Raw genomic sequence first — 23,510 nt, 5'->3', positions numbered from 1 at the left:
ACGTGGTCACGATAAACAGCTAGAATTTCATTAAGTAAACTTAAAATGTAAGATAAAGTCGAGCATTTTTAAACCTTGTTGACTATTTTAATCATAATATTTAATTATTTATACTAAAGCGATCGTTACCCAAAATAAATCATTTAAAAGGAGCATAAAGCTTATACTTACATCCGAAAACGCCGATCTGAAAGTTAAAAACATGTTATAAAATAAGCAGGTGCAGGACAAATTGATAACCATATTGTTTAATTAAAATTATTATTTTGATTGCGGTTTATGGATTAAAGTCATAATTGAGTTAACAAAGAATTAACACGAACATTTCCAGCTTTATTTTGTTTAATAAGTCCTACTAATACAGTATTTTGCTTTTTTCTTAATAAGGTCTCACGACAAATTCATACTCACAGACAACAAACTTGCTATTCCAAGCATCATACATAATTGCCTCATATCTGCCATCATCTAAACAAACAAGTCATTTTGATGAATAGTATTCAAAACAATTATATCAATACTTGTATTCAATCTCAAACAGTTCTAGTTATTTATCATAAGATTCATTTAATTGTCAACAAAAGCCCTACGTTTAAAAAAAACAACAACACTACTACTGCTACAAAATAAAGTGTTTGTACAGATACCTTATTTGGATCTTGATACACTATCAACTGGAACTTTTACTGTTCGAACAAGTTGTCTACAATCCGTTTGAAAGACACATTGGTAGCCAGTTTAATAAAGTTCATGTTAAAATCCTAAGCGTTTTGGTAGGCGTGAACCAAGTAACCAATCGTATCGGTAAATTTTGATCATCCAATACACAACACGGATATCATTTTTTCATACAGAATATTTCTTTATTTTTCTGCTAAACAAGATTAGCACCCATTTAATCTGACTAATGTGTTATTTGTCATGCGACAACATTTAGCTGTTAACCAAAATCATAGTGTTTTTGCTAAGTCAATTAAATGGCTTAAAATGTAATTGACGTTGTCGAAACATTTTTTACTGGTATATAATGAACTAATATGTATCCGCTATAGCAAAGGCGTGGTAATTTATTGCTCTTTTTTTAATATGTTTATACTTTTGTTATCATGATTAAAATATTAATTTTTGTTTTACATCATGCTGTTGTACCATTTCGTGAGCATTCTCCTATGTAAGTGCGTAATTGCTACTTAAACTCATTAAATCTGATTCAAAGCGATTTACCCGAAAAGTCTATAGGTTTGTTTTCTGCGTTTTCTTTATAAAGGCTTGCCATCATGAAACATTGAAACTAACGCTTCCATACGTGTACCAGAAATATAACCTATATTGATAACTTATTACGTTAATATAATACATTTTTACCAAATATGTGTTCGAAACAGTCAGAAGATTTAAAGCAATACGAGAATTATTATTTGATATGATGATATGTGCTTCATGGGACTGAGTATGTTTTACTTCATGCAACTGAGAAATGTCTGCTTCATGCAAATGACCAATGTTTGCTTCATCCAACTGCGCAACTGATCCTCACAACCACCCATATACTTTCCTGGAGGCGTGGTAATTTTGTGCTATTTTAATATGTATATAATTTTGCTATCATGGTTAAAACATTTATTTTAGTGTGACAAATTAATCGATTCATAGCTAACCGAAAAGCTAAGGTTCTGTAACACACCTTTCGTTGCTATTGAATGAGGTTTGGTAAAGCGTCTGTAAAGTCAGCATAGAGAGCCTATTCAGAAAGTTCATTATACAGATTGAAACATAATTCCTGTACCCTTTATTAGCACATACAGCAACCAATTAAGAATGTGAAGGCTCTTTACACACAAATAAATGATGATTATTCAAACTTTATTTGTCAGTTTGATAATGATCAAGACATTGGATCGACATTTGAATGCCTAGATAGCCCAATCTCGGACACTGAAATTTTAAAAGCTAATAAGAAATTTGGTGTAAATAAATCACCATCAATTGACAATGTTCTATTTTAAGGTATGTGCACCACAAATAGTCCGCCCGCTTAACACATTTTTTAATCACGTAATGAACTCAAAGTCATTTCCCCGTGCTTGTGCCTCGGGCATGATTATCCCCATTCATAAAAAGGTGACCAATCCTACCCAAATAATTATAGGGGGATTACACTAACAAGCTGTTTTTCTAAATTGTTCAAAATAGTATTGAACGAGCGTTTAATATTATGGGCAGATGAACACTCGGTTTTAACGGATGCTCAATTTGGATTTAAAAACAATTATGGCTGTATAGACCTAGTGTTTATTTTACACTCGTTGATACAGAGACAAATAAGAAATAAGAAAAAAATGTTTTGCTGTTTTGTGGATTATCGTAAAGCATATGACTGCATTGATAGGAATAGACTGTGGTACAAACTAATACATTTGGGAATCGACGGGAAAATACTATCCGTGCTACGTTCTATGTATAATGAAGTTAAACTTTGCGTAAAACATTTAGGAACATTGTCAATTTTCTTTAATAGCAACATCGGCCTATTCCAGGGGGAGATCACCTCTCCGATATGCTTTTCTCTTTTTCTAAATGATATTGAGATGCACTTACAAGAAAATATAGATGCAGGTATAAATATTGACCAAATCGCTATTTTTTATTGCTATTCACTGACGACGCAGTGCACGTATCTGAATCTAAAGATGGACTGCAAAATTCTCTCAATAGTCATTATTGATATCGTCAAAAATAGAATTTAACTGTAAATATCGAAAAAACTAAAGTAATGATCTTTCGAAAGGGGGGGGGGGGGTAGACGCTAACGATAAATGGTTTTATAATAATCAAGAGGTAGAACTCGTTATCTCCTTCAACTACTTAGGGGTTGTGTTTATCAGCGGCGGGTCATTCGCTCTAGCAATGAAAACACATGCGGGGAAAGGATTGCGATCTTTACATGCGCTTATGTCTTTAATTAAGAATAACCAAGTACCAATAAATATCATGTTTAACCTTTTTGACGCTTATGTCCTATCAGTATTAAATTATTGTTCGGAAGTTTGGGGTTTAATCAAGGTGAAACGTTAGAAAGAGTACACAACAAATTTTGTAAATGGGTCCTTAATGTAAAACCATCTACAAATACTCCTGCATTGTATAGAGAATTTGGTAGATTTCCAATGTATATCGAAAGATATATTAGAATGGTTAAATACTTGTTAAAGATACACACGGTTAAACAAGAAAATTGTATTTTACATACCGTTTTAAACGAAAAATTAAAAAACATAAATGTTAACAATGTTCGTTCAAACTGGGCATCTCAAGTGCGTCTGATACTTTAATCCTCGGGTTTACATGAAATATGGATAAATCCGAACTCTGTTAGAATAGAAACATTCATCCCAAAGCTCAGAGCCCGACTTCGCGATATCTATATTAGCGATTGGCGATCAGGACTAGAAGACTCAACGTCTCTAGATGTATACAGAGAAATAAAACTTATTTGTGAAAAGTCAGCATATATAATACAGTTGGAAAATCCAAAATACAGAAATGTATTGGTCAAATTATATCTATCATCCCACAAATTAAATATTGAAATCGGTCGTCATAATAATGTGTCTAGACAAGATTGAAAATGCACCCTCTGCAACCTTAATGATATAGAAGACGAGTTTCATTTTGTCCTAAAGTGCCCCATATATATCCATATTCGGAAAGAATATCTTTCAAAATATTTCTATACACACACGAGTATGCTTAAATATGTTCTACTAATGCAAAAGGAAAATAAAACTACTTTAAAAAAGTTAGCAACATACTGCCAAAAAGCTTTCCAACTAATAGAAACGTTAATGTCTACAATTTAAATTATCAAATCGATGACTTACACAGCACTCAAAGCTTTCATACACCCGACTCTTGTTGAATATTCATGTTCATGTATGTTTTCTTGCTGTTTGTCTTTTTATATGCTTTTCAAATATTTAATGTATTGTTTAATTGTTATGAAGTAATTTTGACGCATACATACCCCTAGATCATGTTTGTGTATGTTTTGTGCTGTTTGTCCTTTTATTTGTTTTTCAAATACTGAATGTATTGTATAATTGTTCGAAAGTAATTTTGTCGCTTACATATAGTCAATCAGCCAGATGGGTTGGGGTGTACCACTCAGGGGGGCAAAACAACACCTATCCTACTTGATTGTGTACTCAATATAAAGTAGCAAAATGTGTGATAAGAATTTTAGTTGGGCAGCTATAAGTTATTATTGAGCTGTTTCTATGGCAACCGTCAGGCTTTGAATAAAATAGCTAGTGAACTAGTATAATTCTCAAAATTGGTTCTAGAAAAAAAATTGGTGTTAAAATGAAGATTATGATTATTACCTATTATGATCTGCAATTAAACATGCAAATTAGTACATTTGCATATCTATGAATATTAATGAGATTGCAAGAAAAGTTCATCAAAACTAGCGAGCCTCCAAAATAGTAGGGTCAATATATGAAAAAAAACTTCAACCACCAAAATATTGCTACAAAAGGTATTTTAACTGAACCTGGTAGGGTAGAAGCTTTTTTAAAACATACCATTAGTTTATCACAATCGGACCTCCGGAAAGTTTTTTTTCTAGATGGCCGCCAAGATGGCCGCCAATACCTATTAATGATCACAACTATGTAACTATACAATCAAATTTGATGAATTTGGTGTCTATTCCTAAGTTTCAAGGGGCAAATAACACATAAAGATCATCAGACATTGTTTAAGTGTACAATTGTACTCACAAATCCAAAATGGCGTCGAAAATGACCACCAAGATGGCCGCCAAAACCTATAAATGATCATAACTATGTAAATATCCACTCAAATTTGATTAATTTATGGCTATATATGGGTTTCAAGGGGCAAATAACACATTTAGATCATCATACATTGTATAAGTTTATTATATTACAAAATGGCGTCCAAAATGGCCGCCAAGATATCCACCAAAACCTATTACTGATCATAACTATGTAACTAGCCACTCAACTTTAATAGATTTGGTGTCTATACCTACGTTTCAAGGGGCAAAGAACACATAAAGATCATCAGACATTGTTAAAGCTAACAATAGTACACACAAATCCAACATGGCGTCTAAAATGGCCACCAAGATAGCCTCCAAAACCTATTATTGATCATAACTATGTAAATATCCACTCAAATTTGCTTATTTTGGTGGATATGCATAGGTTTCTAGGGGCAAAGGACACATTGAGATTATCCGACATTGTTTAAGTTTACTATATTACACACAAATCCAACATGGCGTCCAAAATGGCCGTCAAGATGGCCACCAAAACCTATTAATGATTATAACTATGTAACTATCCACTCAGATTAGATGATTTTGTTGTCTATACCGAGGTTTTGAGGGGTAAAGAACACATTTTGATTATCAGACATAGTTTAAGTTTATTATGTTACACAGAAATCTCACATGGCGTCCAATGACACAATACGAAGGACCGCAAGTCCATTACTTTTGACGTGATGCTTGTTATGTGAAACGCCATAGTTTGGACCTGCCGTGATTTCTGGATTTTGACAAGAGGATCGATATTTTTCAGTTTCAGGCAACACTGAATTTGCAGGGAATGATGCGTATCTTGCATCAGCAAAGACAGTACCCTGGGCTGTTGTCAGTCAGATTCTTGCCTATGATTAATATGCACAATGGGGACAAAGCGTGCATTCTGTAAACATAAGTCTTAGTTTGCAACCTTGCCTCAACCTTTTCACCATTGTAACGTTTGACCAACCCTTGTATTGGAAAGCTGCCGAGATCAGCATTGATGCGCCACAAAGTAGTTGAAAATGTTGTTCAGAATTTGGGATGTTTCATAAACGTATGAACTTGCGGGGGGGAGGGGGGCAAAGGATCCCTCATGCAAGAAACCGCTCTCAAAACAGGCTGTCTATTGAGAAATGCAATTGTGCACATTGTGACACGAAAAGCTGTCCAGAGGGCTTCACGGGACCATCTTATTGTTGAAAAGTGCATACACAGCCAGCTTTCAGCAAAAATGACCAAGGAAGATCCAGACATTCAGATGCTGCTAGATCATGCCAATGATTTGTACTCTTCCCTTTTGAGGGGCAAAACGACGCTAGCAGATGATATGTTATGCGATTTTAATCAAACTCGAGAGGGCTACAGAGAAGTAGACACATGAAATTGTCCAGACCTCAAAGAAAAGCATAGTATGGCTGAATTATTAGCTTATGATTAACAATTCAAGGGTGTTGATAAAACCATATTGTACTGGGTGTTGGTTGATGCATTAGGCAGTGCCCAAATTGATATCCATCTTTGCTGCTGCTGGATACATTACCTGCAATCTGCGTATTACTACATATATCTGCAGCAAATAAGCAACCTAGAGGAAACGCACCCGGACGTTTATCGAAAGTTCGGTATTGGTTTTCACGTTGTTTGTAGGAGCCATCAGTGCTGGGCTGGGCTAGGACTTGATCTTGTTATTGAGCGAACGTTGATGATGTTTTTATAGAGCACATGTGGTCTAACTCGCGGCAGTGAAATGACTGAGGAAATGCAAACCCCTTGGACCCTATCTGCAACATCCGAGCAAAACAGTGCGATGCAGGATTTCACAGACCTGACCTTTACTTCAAGTCCACAACACAAGGACTCAACTGAAGCGTGCATCAAAGGGGATTCTTCTTATCTAGAGAAAATGCAGACACAGATTACAACCTGATCACCATACACAGCTGACCTTACTCTCAGAAACACGGTTAATGAGATAGTAGCTGGGTCACATGTGAATGTTCATGCAATTGAGGCGGTTGGGAAAACGATCATAAGAGATATCATAGGAAAGTCGGTCTTTGCTTATAAATTCACGAGAAGTACAGAGCGAAATCTTTTTGGAATAGCTTGGCTGTTAAGATCGCTTCTGACAGTGCTTTTGATCCTGCTCTTCTGTTCCAGCGTTTCCTGGTGGTGTCAAAATATGGAGATCCTTTCCTTGCAGTCGTATTGTCTTATGAACTGAGCTCCCATCCTGTTGCCTTCTTTATAGCCAAGAACATATTTTGTACAGCAGATAAGCCTCAGATCGCTCAGGCAATTTGAGAGTATGCTGAGGACACATCATGTGAGGCTGTGATGAACTGTAATCATGAAACAGATGCATGATGGTGGCATTTTGCTGCATCGTTAACCACGGAGAAGAGCGACTCATATAACGCAATAGCCGACTCTTATGTAGATTCAGTGAAAGGCATTACGGACAAGCGATAGTGGGGTTCGATGGCTACGAAGACGGTGATTATAACAAACACAAAACGCACCGGAAACGTGAATAATATTGTGAGTTTCAGCAAAGAAACAGAATGCTCATGTAAAAAAGGAAGACTTTTTGTCTCGTGACAGAAACAAGGCCGGCATGATTGCTCTGATCAGCACAACTCTGACTAAAATTGGATGCTATGTTGTTCTGTCTTCAGGGGATCCGGAAGTTCAAATTGTTAAATACAGTATAACGATCCCGTTTTAGCACCACAACGTTGGTGGGCGAGGATACAGATTTGCTCATCTTGATCCTGCATTACTCCGAAAGGGACAATAAGGCCATCTACTTCCGCTTGTATGTAAAGAAATAGTCAAAGGAACGCAAAGTGTATAATATTAACCTTTTGAAAGAACTCGTGCTTATTCAGGCTGTAATTAATCTTCAATGATTTCAGCAACGGTAAAAAATCAAGTCTACAGAAGTTAGTAAAACCTGATCCTATCATGAAGTCATGTGCTGGTTCATTCTCTCTTCCAAATGTCGTAAATTGGATTTTATGATGATTTAAGTCCTTAGTGATAACCTCAATTCGATTAAAGTGTTTCTTGTCTCCTAAACTATGGCATTTTATATAACAACCATAACGTTTGAGTAACAAGTTATGGACTTGTGGTCCTTCGTATTGTGTTGATGGCCATTTTGGACGCCGTGTTGGATTTCTGTGTAACATAATTAGCTTACATTTTGTCTGATGATATAAATGTGATATTAATGTGTTTTTTGCTCTCTGAAACCTGGGTATATACACCAAATTCATCAAATTTGAGTGGATAGTTACATAGTTATATTTTATAATCATAAATATGTTTTGGCGGCCATCTTGGCGGCCATTTTGGATGCTGTGTTGGATGTGTGTGTAATATAATTAACTTAAACAATGTCTGATGATCTAAATGGATTCTTTGCCCCCTGAAACCTATGTATAGACACCAAAATCGTCAAATTCGAGTGGATAGTAACATAGTTATGATCATTTTATAGGTTTTGGCGACCATCTATGCGGCCATCTTGGCGGCCATTAAGGACGCCATGTTAAATTTCTGTGTAACATAATTAACTTACACTTTGTCTGATGATATTAATGTGTTCTTTGTGCCCCCTGAAACCTGGGTATAGACAACAAAATCATCAAGTTTAAGTTGATACATAGTTATGATCATAAATAGGTTTTGGCGGCCATCATGGCGGCCATTTTCGACGCCATGTTGAATTTGTGTGTACTAAATTAAACTTAATCAATTTCTGATGATCATTATGTGTTCTTTGCCCCTTGAAATCTATGTATAAACACTAAATTCATCAAATTTGATTGGATAGTTACATAGTTATGATCATTAATAGGTCTCGGCGGCCATCTTGGCGGCCATCTTGAAAAAAAATCCGGAGGTCCGATTGTGGTAAACTTTTAATATGTTTTTAAGGACCTTCTACCGTACCAGGATCAGTTAAAATACGTTTTGTAGCAATATTTGGGGGGTCAAAGTGTATATTGACCCTACTTCGGTTCGATTTCTCCCAGACAATTTATGAAAATTAAGCTGATTGAGGCCCCATCTTCAAAGGAGAAAAAAATACCAAAAGCTGCCAGTACCAGACTGTTATCAACCATTTTCATATGCTACTGGCATGCATCTTTCAAGATATATAGGTGTATTTTTGCCCCCCTTACTGGTACACCCCACCTCAATTTTGGGTACTTGGCTGAAGGACTAATACCCCTATATCATGTTTGTGTATGTTTTGTGCTGTTTGTATTTTAATTTGTTAATCAAATATTTAATGTATTGTGTAACTGTTAGGAAAGTTATTTTGTGGCATACATACCCCTGGATCATCTATATTTTTTTCGCATCGATGGTCGACGCTGGAGTATGATACAATTTAAATTGACTAGTGTATATAGATGGAGATTTTACTTTTAGAACTTATGGATTGCCCTCTAAATGATACGATTTTAATATTCGCTACGGAACCATATCCCTATAGATCAACTATAGTTTCGATTTTCGTATAGGTGGTCAACAAATGGGAAAGTACTAATATTAACACTAATACAATACTTAACAAGTAAGTGTAAATTTGAGGTATTATTTTTATTACAAACAGCTTTAAAGTTATCAGCATTCCTATCCCATATTTATAATTTCCATTTGACTAGGAATGAAAATAACATTTTAATATAAAGTTGGATTTATGCGGTTATATGTGCCCATCATATGACTTCATTTTAATGTATTTTTCTTTGTCAAAAAGACTCAAAGGTTTGAATGCATAAAAAACGAGTGATATCTTCCATATGAAGTTTGAAATAAAAATTATATTCACTTGTGAAACTTGTCGCAAAATTATATAATGAGTGCTGCAATTATTACACTACGTTTGAAATTATGTTATAACATTCTCAAGAAAACACGATTACGTGTTTAATTCTTTTATTGTAAATTAATCTTTCTTCGAAATGATTATACTTTTTTGTATTAACTTCATGCTGTTATTGTATACGATTATAAATGACGATGTGCTTGACATGCTTAAGTCTGATTAAACGATTCTGTTCTGTTCTGTGCTATTTAGCAACTTTATTTAGTAGGTTGAAACAAAACCCATATCTAGCTTTTTAAGCATATTTTGATGTCCATTTTGCTTACTTAGCACGTTTATTAAATAAACTGAAACATACATGTTATTTAGCATTTTTATTTTATGAAGCACCATGTTTTACCTATTTTGCAAATTTATTCAATATGTTGAAACAGACTCAAAATTTAGCATTTCTTTCGCCAAATTAGCAGCATATGAAGTAGCCAATTAATCAAACAAAATAACGTTTTAAAGAATTCCTGTTTATAGGAAGTTTAGAAATTCAACATTTTTTGACTAGAGAGCCATTCATACGAAGTGATATTCACTCGTATAGAAGTATAAAGATCCAGGCGTATTTTGTCGATACGCGTTTTTTTAAATAAATACCTGCGAGGTAATTTATCTTGGTTAAAGTTATATAATTATGTGTGTATGCAAAAAACAGAGCACATTTTGTTGTTTGAATTACGTATTTAAAACGTTAGCTCTGTCTTTCGAATAACTGATGATATATGACTATTTGTGAATGACAAAAAACTGTAAAGTTTACGTCAATAAAACATTCTGTCTGTCTGTCTGTCTGTCTGTCTGTCTGTCTGTCTGTCTGTCTGTCTGTCTGTCTGTCTGTCTGTCTGTCTGTCTGTCTGTCTGTCTGTCTGTCTGTCTGTCTGTCTGTCTGTCTGTCTGTCTGTCTGTCTGTCTGTCTGTCTGTCTGTCTGTCTGTCTGTCTGTCTGTCTGTCTGTCTGTCTGTCTGTCTGTCTGTCTGTCTGTCTGTCTGTCTGTCTGTCTGTCTGTCTGTCTGTCTGTCTGTCTGTCTGTCTGTCTGTCTGTCTGTCTGTCTGTCTGTCTGTCTGTCTGTCTGTCTGTCTGTCTGTCTGTCTGTCTGTCTGTCTGTCTGTCTGTATTTCGAATAACAGGGTATAACAGTCGTAAAATATTTTCACATTAATGCGATCAACCGATCGGCCGTTACAAAGTGGTCTACGATCAGAAGGATACACATTTCTAATGACGTAAACCATTTCAATTTAAACAAATTTAAAAGTTTTTTTGGGGGAAAATAATATTAATAAATTACGAATTCGATTGCATTTAAGTACACGCCTCAACTGCTCGTCTTCACAAACGTTTTCCCCTATTGAGAACACATTTACTAATCGCATCGTCCGTCCGACCGTCCTTCCGTCTGTGTGTGTACAGTTATTTGTGCGGAGAATATCTCAGGAAGCTAAGAAGGGTTTATAATAAAAATGCATATACCATTCGAGGGCTTTAATGGGCCGTGTAATGTGCAAGAGCCATAACTTACGGAATCCGGATAGGGCCAAGTTGATTGGCGCGTGTCGACCTTCGAGGTCGTCGCACGACATTCAAGCGACATTCAAGCGACGAACGATATGACACTCGACAGTTGAAGTCGACGCGCGACAATCATGCGACAATCAAGATTTGAGTGTCGCATTTCGCACTGGGTTTTAGAAAAAAAAATATTGCAGAAAATCTTGACTGTCGACTGAATTGTCGCGCGTCGTATCGTGCGTCGCTTGAATGTCGCTTGAATGTCGTGTGTCGACCATCGAGCGCGACACTCGACATTCTCTCGACGCACGATACAACGCGCGACATGCGATATGACACTCGACACGATATCGAGCAAATGTCGCGAAAATGTCGCCTGTCGACCTAAAAATCCCTAGGTCGAAACGCGACATTCTCTCGACGCACGATACGACGCGCGACGCACGATATGACACTCGCGCGATATATCGAGCAAATATCGCGCAAGCGTCGCATGTCGACCGATGTGGGAGTATTTATTTCAACTGCAAGCACGGTGTTATATTCACCTTTTTAAGCTACAAGTAAAAAATGTCGGCATCTCGTAGTAGCAGTAACAGCAGCAGCAGTAGCAGCAGTAGCAGCATCAGCAGAAGCAACAGTAACAACAGAAGCAGCAGAAGCAGCAGTAGCAGTAGCAGTAGCAGCAGCTGCAGCTGCAACAGTAGAAGCAGTAGCACAGAAGTATCAGTAGCAGCAGTAGCTGCAGTAGAAGCAGTAGGAGTAGAAGAAGCTATAGCAGCAGTAGCAGCAGAAGCAGCAGTAACAGCAGAAGCAGCAGTAGATGCAGTAGATCAAGTAGCAGCAGTAGCAGCAGTATAAGCACTAGCATTAGCAGCAGGTGCAGCAGTAGCAGCAGGTGCAAAAGTAGCAGTAGTAGCAGCAGTAGCATCAGTAGCAGCAGTAGAAGCAGAAGCAGCCGTAGCAGCAGTAGTAGCAAGAGTAGCAGCAGTCTTAGTACAAGTAGCAGAAGTAGTAGTAGCAGCAGTAGCAGTAGTAGCTGTAGTACCAGCAGTAGTAGTAGAAGTAGTAGAAGTAGTAGTAGTAGCAGAAGTAGTAATTAGTAGCAGTAGTAATAGAAAAAGTAGTAGTAGTAGAAGTAGTAGTAGTAGTAGTAGTAGTAGTAGTAGTAGTAGTAGTAGTAGTAGTAGTAGTAGTAGTAGTAGTAGTAGTAGTAGTAGTAGTAGTAGTAGTAATAGTAGTAGTAGTAGTAGTAGAAGTAGTAGTAGTAGTAGTAGTAGTAGTAGTAGTAGTAGTAGGAGTAGTAGTAGTAGTAGTAGTAGTAGTAGTAGTAGTAGTAGTAGTAGTAGTAGTAGTAGTAGTAGTAGTAGTAGTAGTAGTAGTAGTAGAAGTAGTAGTAGCAGTAGAAGTAGTAGTAGTAGTAGTAGTAGTAGTAGTAGTAGTTGTAGTTGTAGTAGTGGTAGTAGTAGTAGTAGTAGTAGTAGTAGTAGTAGTAGTAGTAGTAGTAGTAGTAGTAGTAGTAGAGACTGGTAGTAGTGGTAATGGTAGCGGGACTGGTAGTTGTGGTGGTAGTAGTAGATGTAGTAGTAGTACTAGTAGTAGTAGTAGTAGTAGTAGTAATAACAGTAGAAGCAGTAACATTAGTAGTGCATTAGCTGCAACAGCACAACCAGCAGTAGCAGTAGTTGATGTAGAAGTAGTTGTAGCTGCAGTAGAAGCAGTATCAGCAGCAATAGAAGCAGTAGTAGCAGAAGCAGCAGCAGCAGTAGCAGCAGAGTAGCAGCAGGAATAGCACCAGTAAACGCAATAAAAGTAGTAGTAGTAGTAGTAGCAGCAGCAGTAGTAGTAGAAGCAGTAGTAGCAGTAGTAGCAGTAGTAGCAGTAGTAGCAGTAGTAGCAGTAGTAATAGTAATAGCAGTAGTAGTAGTACTAGTAGTAGTAGTAGTAGTAGTAGTAGTAGTAGTAGTAGTAGTAGTAGTAGTAGTAGTAGTAGTAGTAGTAGTAGTAGTAGTAGTAGCTGTAGTAGCAGTAGTAGCATTAGTAATAGTAGAAGCAGTAGTAGAAGTAGTAGAAGTTGTTGTAGAAGTAGTTGTTGTTGTAGTAGTAGTAGTAGTAGCAGCAATAGTAGTAGAAGTAGTGGTAGTAGTAGCGGTAGTAGTAGTAGTAGTAGTAGTGGTATTGGTAGTGAGACTGGTAGTAGTGGTAGTGGTAATGGGACTGGTAGTAGTGATAGTAGTAGTTGAAGTAGTAGTAGTAGTAGTAGTAGTAGTAGTAGTAGTAGTAGAAGTAATAATAGTAGTCACTGTACCAGTAGCAGTGCAGTAGCAGCACCAGCTCCACCAGCAGTAGCAGTAACTCAAGATAAAATAAAATTTTCTATAATCACTCGTGAAATAACAAACGATCTTACACTGACATGAACAAATATCCTCTATTTCATATCAAAATTAACTCTGTATTTTTTATGATCGCGAGTGAATTAAATTTGACATTCAATCGAATCCAACGAATTTTCTTTTTATGTTACGCTTTTTTCACCGTTTTTTTACATTGTAAAAGAGTTAAACCGGATAACTTCGCTATATTTTTGACGTCATTTTGTTTATTGAAATGTACTGAGGCACGCCAAGGGAAAAGAGTAAGTTTTCAGCGAAAGGGACACAGCTGTTACTTAGTTTCTTGAAAAAGAGGCATATTTTTTTTGTCCATGTCAGTGTAAGATCGTTTGTTATTCCACGAGTGGTCACAGAAAAAAAAATATGTTCACTCGTGAAATTACAAACTATCTTACACTGACATGAACACATATCCTCTATTTATACAGTTTTTATATGTCATGTCCTATGTTTTCGAACAAAATAAACGAAACTCGTTGAATAAATGAGAACTAGGCATTCGGCTTGTCTTGAAAATGGCGGACAGGTTATTAGCAACGGCGCGCACGATTGATTGATCTCTGATTGGTCGATTGATATTTAGATAAGATTCTGATTGACAGTTGGCGAGATGTCAATTACTCGAAATATGTATTAAACCCTTATCATTTATGAAAACGTACGACTGTTAAAGGCTTTGCTACGCCTTCCTGTGTTTACTATAACTAACGTTTTAATCGCATATTTTACGCTCAGCAAAAGCGGTCATGAAATTATGTTCAGTGCTAAAGTGACAATATAGACAATATAAAACGCAAGCATCAGCATTGAAACATGTCTTCAGTTGAACAATAAAACACCGTTTAATAAATTTGTTTAACTGAGAGAACGCTAACACCATTATAAGTTTAATTTAAAAGATTTATTTAATCACAAGTGTAAATTGTACTTCTCCAATTGCAGTATTTTTATACTGTTAACTGTATTCCCAAACTTTGCAAAGTTCTCTGACCAAAAACCGGACAATATAATCTCGTATATTTGATTTGTAGGATTCACATACTTATTGATGTGTGGGCGTTTTTAGTATTAACAAGAAATATCTTTAAAAAAGATATACGGCGTTGATTGTGGTTGGAGTTTATGGAAGGTAAAGATTTAAATGAATGAGATCAAGGATAGCTAATATCTTTTTCTGTGCAGTTTTTAGCTGCATCAAACGCAGTACGGGTTGTTACGCGGAGTTTTCGCGGCTTATTTTACATTATTACATATTGCTGGTCATAAACCTATAGATACAAAAAAGAAAACCAAAGTCAACCGGCCACACGCGAAGTCTCCGTACATATTTTAAATATGTATACGCGCGTTCTTCGAACAAACCTGTTTGAGTGGTTTATCGGGAATTGCTACGTGTATTTGATTCGATTATTAACAGTATCGAGAATCATCGCGCTCATACTTAATACATTAGTCAATATGCTGCAATAATACATTAGTAAATATGATGGAATAATTCTTGTTAATTAATTAAAAATAATATTTATCATGGTATTGTTGAAAACACATTAAGAATCTATTATTGACATGCCATAAAATAATATCGCTGGATATCTTCATTTCACATCTTTCTGGTGGTAAAGAAAATTCTGGTTCACCTAGTTCACGCTATAGCGTCTTTATTATATAACTATTATATAACTGACCGCGAACTCCGAACAGCACAGAAGGTCTGACCTGTATATAAACTCTGACATTCAAACACACTAACCGCGAACTGACCCCTTATACCTCGCGGGTTGAAATGCAACACATTAAAGTGAGGCATCGCTTCCACTGCTCTTTATACTTTTATATATAACATGTTGACAGGAATATGGAAGTCAGTACTAAATATGAGAACATGGCCTTTAAGTACACAACGTTCTCGCGCTGAAAATCCTCTGAAAATAAAAGATGTACGCACAAACTGTATTGATGTCGAGATTGAGTGTAAAACTGTTCTATCTATAAAGCCTTTTTATTAGAGATAAAACTGTTTCATGCTGAACACGCAGTAAAACAGTGTTACAAAGACGCGGACATGTTTCCAATGTTCTAGTGGTATTATCAAATCAGCCAATGCAGTCAATGAAGTGTATTCATCTGTACTTGGCCGCGGGAAGTTTTATTTGAATTCTATTGGACGCTAACAAAGGTCAGGCTAAGGTGAAAAGCTGGCGTATTCAGCTGACGCCGAAAAATGCTGCTAAGTCTCATTCATGTTGATTACTCGATTACTTGAAAAAAATATTTAATCAGATATCTTATGTTATCTTTACATCTACATTCAAATTTTCGGCTTACATCGTGCTACTATTGCATGTCTAGTTCACGTGAGCTTTGCGAATAAGACATAGCGTTTAAATTGTCTAGAGTTCAGTTCTCAGTTATGTGTAATTACAACGTGTGGACTCGTACTAAAAGATTTAACCCATTTATGCCTAGTGGACTCTCCCATCCTTCTGAATTGGATCAATTTATTTCCAAAATTCGGGATGTCTAGTATAATTATTTCTAAAGTCAGCATATGCGGCGTCTCATCTGGGTCTACACTGTTTGTCAAGGCCTTTTTTCTACACGCTAGACATACATGGATTAAAACAAATATGTTAATTGTGCACAGTTAATCGCATGCTAATGATTTGACTGAAGCAGTATTAACATAGAATACAAGGAACTAAATACCGTATTTTATGTGACAAGCATTTTTTTCAATTAATGACACGAAGAATGTACTCATGTATAGCGCACATACATGACAATTCTTCATGATAGTCAGGTAAGCATGGCGAATGGCAAAACGCAAAATTTGCGAGTGGAGACGAGTGAGCCACTAGGCTTGGACGTAAATCGGAAAAAATTATATCTTTAAGAAGAATGTGACCACGTGAAGCTTTCATGATGACGCCATAGAGACATTTTGAGTTGTTATACAATCGCAATAAATTTATTTAAACAAAAAAAAACGGCTTAAAATAATTACCCAGCCTGACTATCTGATGACCATCTGTTTATGTTTTTTTTAAGTTTATACTAGCCGATTGGGCTAGCTCAGTTGGTAGATTGCCGTACTACAAATCGAAATTTAGCGTTTATATAAATAACACGGCAACATTACTTGGGCACAGAAATTGCGTTGCAGTTGGTAAAACAAAATAATAGTTGTATCACCATTTTAAGACTTCCTCTTATTTGAGAAGGGCCATCATCTGTTACTGAGTTTATGTAGTTGTTTGCAAGAAGTTCAGATAAACCGAAAGTCCTATCATACATTTATTCGAAACAAACAATGTAGTATGGTGCTCTGCACCTCTTGTTTGGCTTTTCTTGACACATGATTCTAGTCACGTATTTGTCGTTCCATACAGGTTACACCGGAGATGACTATAGGTATTGTGTCCGCCATTTATGTGTGTCCGTCATTTATGTGTGTCCGTCATTTATGTGTGTCCGTCATTTATGTGTGTCCGTCATTTATGTGTGTCCGTCATTTATGTGTGTCCGTCATTTATGTGTGTCCGACATTCCGCCCGCCTGAAAACCTTGCTCTTGCGATGTTTTTTATGCACTAACAATGCTGCGATGAAGCTTGGTATGTTTTAAAGACGAATAAATATGTAGATAATGCAAAACCTAGTGTTTTCACATGAAGGTTCAAAGATAAGGTTACTGTCACTTAAATGAACAAAACTTAGTAATTTAATATCTCAAAAATGATAATTTATTTCATGAAACTGTTCTCTCCATCTGGTCGTTCTAAAACGATTAAATAATATAACAAATACAATAAACTTGAATCTTCGATTCCTCAAAAGACACCACTGCCTGACTATGTGATGCAAATAAGAAATGGATTTATCAGGAAATCAATTCTTGTCATCTAGTGTTTTAAATACGATACATGACAATGAATAAGTTTTCCATAACACTTTCAAATGATTAAAGCCGGTTAAATCCGTGTTATCGTCCTTTCATCGTATATTAAAACAACCAAAGATATGAGCCTTGTTCTGAGAAAACTGGGCTTAAGTCATGTGCGTAAAGTGTCATCCCAGATTAGCCTGTGCAGTCCACACAGGCTAATCAGGAACGACACTTTCCGTCAAAACTTGATTTTTGGTAAGGAGGGACTCCCTTGGAACTAAAAATACCATAAAAGCGGAAAGTGTCGTCCCTGATTAGCCTGTGCGTATTGCACAGGCTTATCCGGGACGACACTTAACGCACATGCATTAAGCCCAGTTTTATCAGAACGCGACTCATATGCTAGGCTGTAGTTCAGAGCGGGTTATTTTGAAACATTTCAAGTGATACTCAGTACACACAGGCTGGTAGTCACGAAGCTCCACATTTTGTATCTGACAGTTGTAAGAGAGTAATTGAGCCGCGTTCGGAGAAAACTGGGCTTAATGCATGTGCGTAAAGTGTCGTCTCTGATTAGCATGTGCAGTCAGCACAGGCTAATCAGGGACGACACTTTCCGCTTAAACTTGATTTTCGGTTAGGAGAAACTTCCTTGAAACTAAAAATACCATAAAAGAGGAAAGTGTCGCCCCTGATCAGCCTGTGCGGACTGCATAGGCTAATCTGGGACGACACTTTACGCACATGAATTATGCCCAGTTTTCTCAGAACGCGACTCCATAAATAACTAAAATTATTTGTAAAGCATGTGATTGTTGCTTGTTAAAAACCGATACCCTATGAACCTTTAAGCAATAGCTACTTGCTTCAGGCAGCTATATGTAAATAGCAACTCCTCAACACATGCTAGCAAGAGACTTAAGGATGTGTATGAATTAAAGACAATTTCGCATTTTGAACTGTCAAAAGCTTTTGTTTTTTTTTCCTATCATTTGACGTTCTTAAACTGTATGAGTTTCTTAAGTTGCATTTGTATCTCGATCGGGTCAACATTTTATATGTGTATACAACGCCATATTTCAAGATTCTAAGCACATATAACAGGTATATCTGCCAGATCTGCCATTGATCCCAAATAGGTAAGTACGCGGTTAAATGTTTACATTGGGTCAATCTTTTTACAGTTGAAATGAGATGACCATCGTAGAAAACAACACAGTTAAGAGCGCGTGCATTTATTATTAATTGACTGAACTTAAATAACATGAAAAAAGTTACTTTTGAAAATGTATTTAAGTCATGCATGGAACTTAAGAATATTAAATTAATTATGAATTTCGATTAAAATTATTTTTAAGCCAACACACGAAAGTAATTATAATGCATTTATATAAATAGGACACAAGAAAATATTTGTAAGGAAGTTTATTCAATAATAAAATTAAAGGTAAACATAAAAGCAATTTGACAACACTCTTTTCAGTCTGATGTAGACAAAACGAGATAACCAATAAATATTAACTAGAAATCAATCTACAATTCAAATAAACACTTTTAGTAAAGTCGCTTGAAACAAGTCTTCGAACTGTTACTTGAAGAAACCTTAACCTTCTTTATTCTGTTGCTGAGGGAAGTTATTGCGATCTTCATCTATTTGATGTTTTTTTTCGTGTACATGTCATATTTTGATATCTAAGCGCCTGATTCAGAAAAACATATATACATCAATAAAACAAGAAAGAAAATCTGATTAATATGTGTGCAATATTCGGATTTATAACAGAAACACAGCTTACCATGGAAACGTAGTATAAAATTAAAATGATATCGTGACATTATTTGCAACGGACACAAAAGGAGTTCCTTAATTCCAGAATTTAAGTGGCGATATTTTACGATACAAATGTGGGCCATGGTACTTTTTTCATACATAAAGATTTCAGAACATAAACATTTCAGGAGATTTTGAATAACTTGTTTTTTCGAATATCTTATCTGATTTTATCAAACAAATAGCAAGTAAAAAGAAACAAAACCACATTGATCGAATAAAAACAAACTGTGTTTATGATCCGATTAGACAGGTGTTACGTTCTTAGAAAGCTTTATTTGTGTAGCCGTTTTTCCCATTTATCATTTCGACACGCTGTTGCTCAGAGCGCAGTCGACAGAAGATATACATGGTCACCATGGTAACAATCAGCAAGACTATACCAAGAACGACAGCGAGGATCCAGTAGGTCTTGTCTGCGACACATTCCTGTGCCTTGATGTCTTTGGTCGGGCCTACATCTGAAAATACACATTACCGTTCTGACCGTTTATTTCGAATAGTTAACACAATTTTATTTGTATTAACTGTTTATGTCAAAATCGATTTATATGCATGTTAGTACTGTATCTTGCATGTTATTCTTGTAAAATTTGACAATTATTGGAGCAAAATAAAGACAGAGGCATGGACATAAATAGCTGTTAGTTTTGAGTAAAAGTATATGTTAATGATTAAATATATATTGTGTACATGAACAATATAAATGTGTTCCTGTTTTTGTTCAATTTGTTATGTATAAATAAAGTCTGTGTAGATACTTACTCTGTTGAGTTGTTGATTGTCCTGGCAGACCAATGTTGACGCTCAGCGAATAAGTTCCATTTACTTCTATATCAATTGCCCTTCTTTTTCGACCATTTAGATTTAAACAATAAGCCTAGGTGAAACCAGAAAAAGTATTAAAAGCAAGGTCAAAATAGACCAAACATTGTTTGAATAAAATATATCATTGTGGAACATACCCCTAACCGTATTTAGCTTATAAAAATGGTTATACTATTTACTTAAAAAAACCAGCTTTTTGTCATTTCCTGAATTTCAATGCCTGAACGTCAATAGTTTTGATGTTTATCGGTTTGTGTGTAACCATTTGGGTAAATATCCATACGCTATCGTTCCGTCATTAAATAACATGTTGGTTTCCTGAGAAATCTAACATTTACCACTGTACAGTTTATCATTATCTCTCCATAATGTTTAATGTCGATTTATTGTAATTATTTTTTGCAGAATGCAGCTAAATAAATATGTTTACTAGATACATATGTTTGTTAGCGGTTGCGCAAGTTTCAATTTAATTAATTCATTGGTCAGTTGTGGTCGTTGTGTATTCTTACCGGCTGATCGAAACACTTGTCTTCGCTCTCATAGCATTCTGCCAGGTAGCGCCCAGTAAAGTGAAGCTGTTTGGTAGTGGCGAACATAACAACCTTGAACGTACCTGAAAATATTATAATGTATGTGTATTAAAACCAAATTCAACATACAAAACAACCAATCAGTGGAGAGCTCATTTAAGGTACATCCCAAAACCAACCACGCGCAGTATTTCAATTATATGTTACTTATAGAAGTTGATACACATGAATATCCAATATCATTTAATCTTTTGAACATTAAGTTTAAGTATGATATTACATAACGCATAAGGCTTTTACAGGCTATCAACCAATACATGAACATTACTTATTGAAATTATACGTTATACGTTTGGTCGTACGTATATAATCCGTTATAAGCTATCATTCTTTAAATGGTGCGACTAAAACCATAACCACTACATGAGCGTGAAATGTAAGTGTCATTTATTCAATACATTAAATCAATGGACAGTCATTTTAATTTTAAATAAAACACACGAATATACCATGGGTGAAGTTACCTGTTTCGAAAACGTTTTTGCCTGAAGCACTTTGGGCTGCGTTGTAAGTATACGTCTGGCTTACTCCGAAAATGTTGGCCGACATAGAAAGACATCTGTATAATTATAATACCTGTTTCATGTAATAATACCAATACTAACAATAATAAGAATATTACGAATAACACGAATTGTACTATAACTACTTTTACTACTAATACTACTTATACTACTATTATCATCATCATCATCATCATCATCATCATCATCATCATCATTATAATAACCATTTAAAGGAAGAACAATGGCAAACGTCACCGAAGCACAATCAATAATATACCCAGCATTATTTATCAGCTGTATCCGCCAATTGCTGCTATCATCTGGTCCGACAGTCAGATCAAAGTTGTGCAGGCCCCTCGGGAATTCCGATGACAAGGCGGTCGGGTCAAAGTAATAGGTTGTCCTGATTTTCACGTTTTGTCCAAGTATGGGTGTCGTAGTAACAGCACCGCTCTCTTCGACTAACTCCATAATCACTGAAGTGTTTCGATTTGGTGCTGGCACGAACGATGCGTTGTTGGTGCTTGAAACGGAAAAAACAGTTATGTTTACGGGTCTCCATCATCATCATGCCTACATAAATATACCTAACACCATACAACACATTTTAAAATATAGTAGATATAAAAACACAGTTCTTAAGACATAATGCTAAAATGAAAAATAAAAATAGTAAAATAAAAAAGCAACATTAAAATTATTTAAAACAAACATGTTCATAGGGTCCAGTTCTAGAAATCCGGTATCGACATCGCTTGTGTTACAAGTCGCTGAATAAAACTGATCGGAGGCTTGGATGAAGTCCTTGTCTTGCTGTACTGCAACATACACCTTGATGTCCGGAGATACAAACTGAAAAAAACGAACAAGCTGGTTTTGTTTATAAGCCTGATTTATGCATTTTTAAATTTGTCAGAATGAGCGCGAGTCGTTTGTCATAACTAAAATGACTTTTTCATTGAATGTCGAAATGACAATTTTCCTCCTTCTTTTATCAAAGATTCAAAACCTTAAAAACACTGAACATCGGGGAGCATAATAACCAGAATGACGTAGTCATACTGCAAAACATTTCATGAGTAATTAAAATTAGAAATGTATATAATGATAAACCGTTGCAAACGCAGACGTATTGCACATTTGGAATGTTTATGTCGTTCTCGTTGTATTACGTGTATTACTTATACAAAGTATACCATATACCATGTTTTGTATCAGTTCTGAAGGCAAAGCGGTTAGAAGCTGTTCAATCTAAACAAATATAAGTTGTTTGACTCCGGAAAGTCGAACTTTTTTCTTTTTTAAAATATTTTCTTGTTTTATACTTATCTTTTTAATTCCAAAATTTACATTTATAAATCAAAAGCATGTTATGACAAAATGAATGAACAATTCCTTTTAAACAATTAATTCAACATGTAATTGCAAGTATTATTATTATATTTGCCTTAATTATTTATCAAAATGGAGAGGCAAATTATTTAAGTCCCATAGTACAAAACCATATTGACAACTGGCGCTTTAAAATGCGTAAACAGTGATTTAAGCACTTTGTGTGGGAAAACTCTGAACATATAATCAATACATTCAAAGCAAAAACGTTTACTTTACAAAGGATCCAAAGAGGCGGTTTAGACTTTTGTTTGGTATGCTTGTTTTGAAGATTGCTGATGTTGACAACGAAAAACAGCTATTGTATTTGAATTAATAGCATCATGGTTGAACATGTTTTAGCGTTTTAATATGCTCAATAAAATAGTTGTTACGCACATGAACTCTCTTATAGATATTACTTAAACATTGATGTATGTAACACTGTACCTCGACATAGCAGTTCTCAGCAGGAGATGATTGCGATTGTGCTGTTATGTTGAACTTGATGATCAACTCGTTTACTCCTGGATCAACAGAAACGCTTGTACAATTTGTTGGAGCTTTTGTTGTATCCAAAGCCATGATTTGCTCGGCGGATGCATTGGTCTGACGTAAAACCATCGTGAACACACCATCAGGGTCGGAATTGTTGCGATAACAACGCTTTTCAACTGCAAATCACATTTGCAATAAACGCACGTGGTCACGATAAACAGCTAGAACTCCATTAAGTAAACTTAAAATGTAAGATAAGTCGAGCATTTTTAAACCTTGTTGACTATTTTAATCATAATATTTAATTATTTATACTAAATCGATCGTTACCCAAAATAAATCATTTAAAAGGAGCATA

At 35.7% G+C, this 23,510-nt stretch overlaps 1 protein-coding gene across 4 annotated transcripts in view; it reads right to left on the bottom strand.

Moving 5' to 3' along the window:
* Positions 1 to 23,510, bottom strand: part of LOC127862259 (uncharacterized) — a 29,471-nt gene that overhangs the window by 5,654 nt on the left and 307 nt on the right. The window contains exons 3-9 of one of the 4 annotated variants that reach the window (XR_008040520.1): positions 23,105 to 23,328; positions 21,996 to 22,135; positions 21,561 to 21,806; positions 21,242 to 21,336; positions 20,697 to 20,800; positions 20,122 to 20,236; positions 19,134 to 19,817 (exon numbers count right to left, since the gene is read on the bottom strand). Coding sequence is in view for 3 of the 4 variants with exons in the window: in XM_052401325.1 (XP_052257285.1) it covers positions 19,621 to 19,817; positions 20,122 to 20,236; positions 20,697 to 20,800; positions 21,242 to 21,336; positions 21,561 to 21,806; positions 21,996 to 22,135; positions 23,105 to 23,328 (1,121 nt within the window). In the remaining variant the exon portion in view is untranslated. Of the gene's footprint in view, positions 1 to 171; positions 188 to 411; positions 469 to 647; positions 721 to 18,823; positions 19,818 to 20,121; positions 20,237 to 20,696; positions 20,801 to 21,241; positions 21,337 to 21,560; positions 21,807 to 21,995; positions 22,136 to 23,104; positions 23,329 to 23,510 lie in introns of those variants that run through there. The other 3 variants (XM_052401325.1, XM_052401326.1, XM_052401324.1) reach the window with 3 other exon arrangements.

The sequence above is a fragment of the Dreissena polymorpha genome, chromosome 16 (assembly GCF_020536995.1).
Source record: "Dreissena polymorpha isolate Duluth1 chromosome 16, UMN_Dpol_1.0, whole genome shotgun sequence".
NCBI lineage: Eukaryota > Metazoa > Mollusca > Bivalvia > Myida > Dreissenidae > Dreissena > Dreissena polymorpha.
This window is presented reverse-complemented; position numbering and strand designations above follow the sequence as displayed.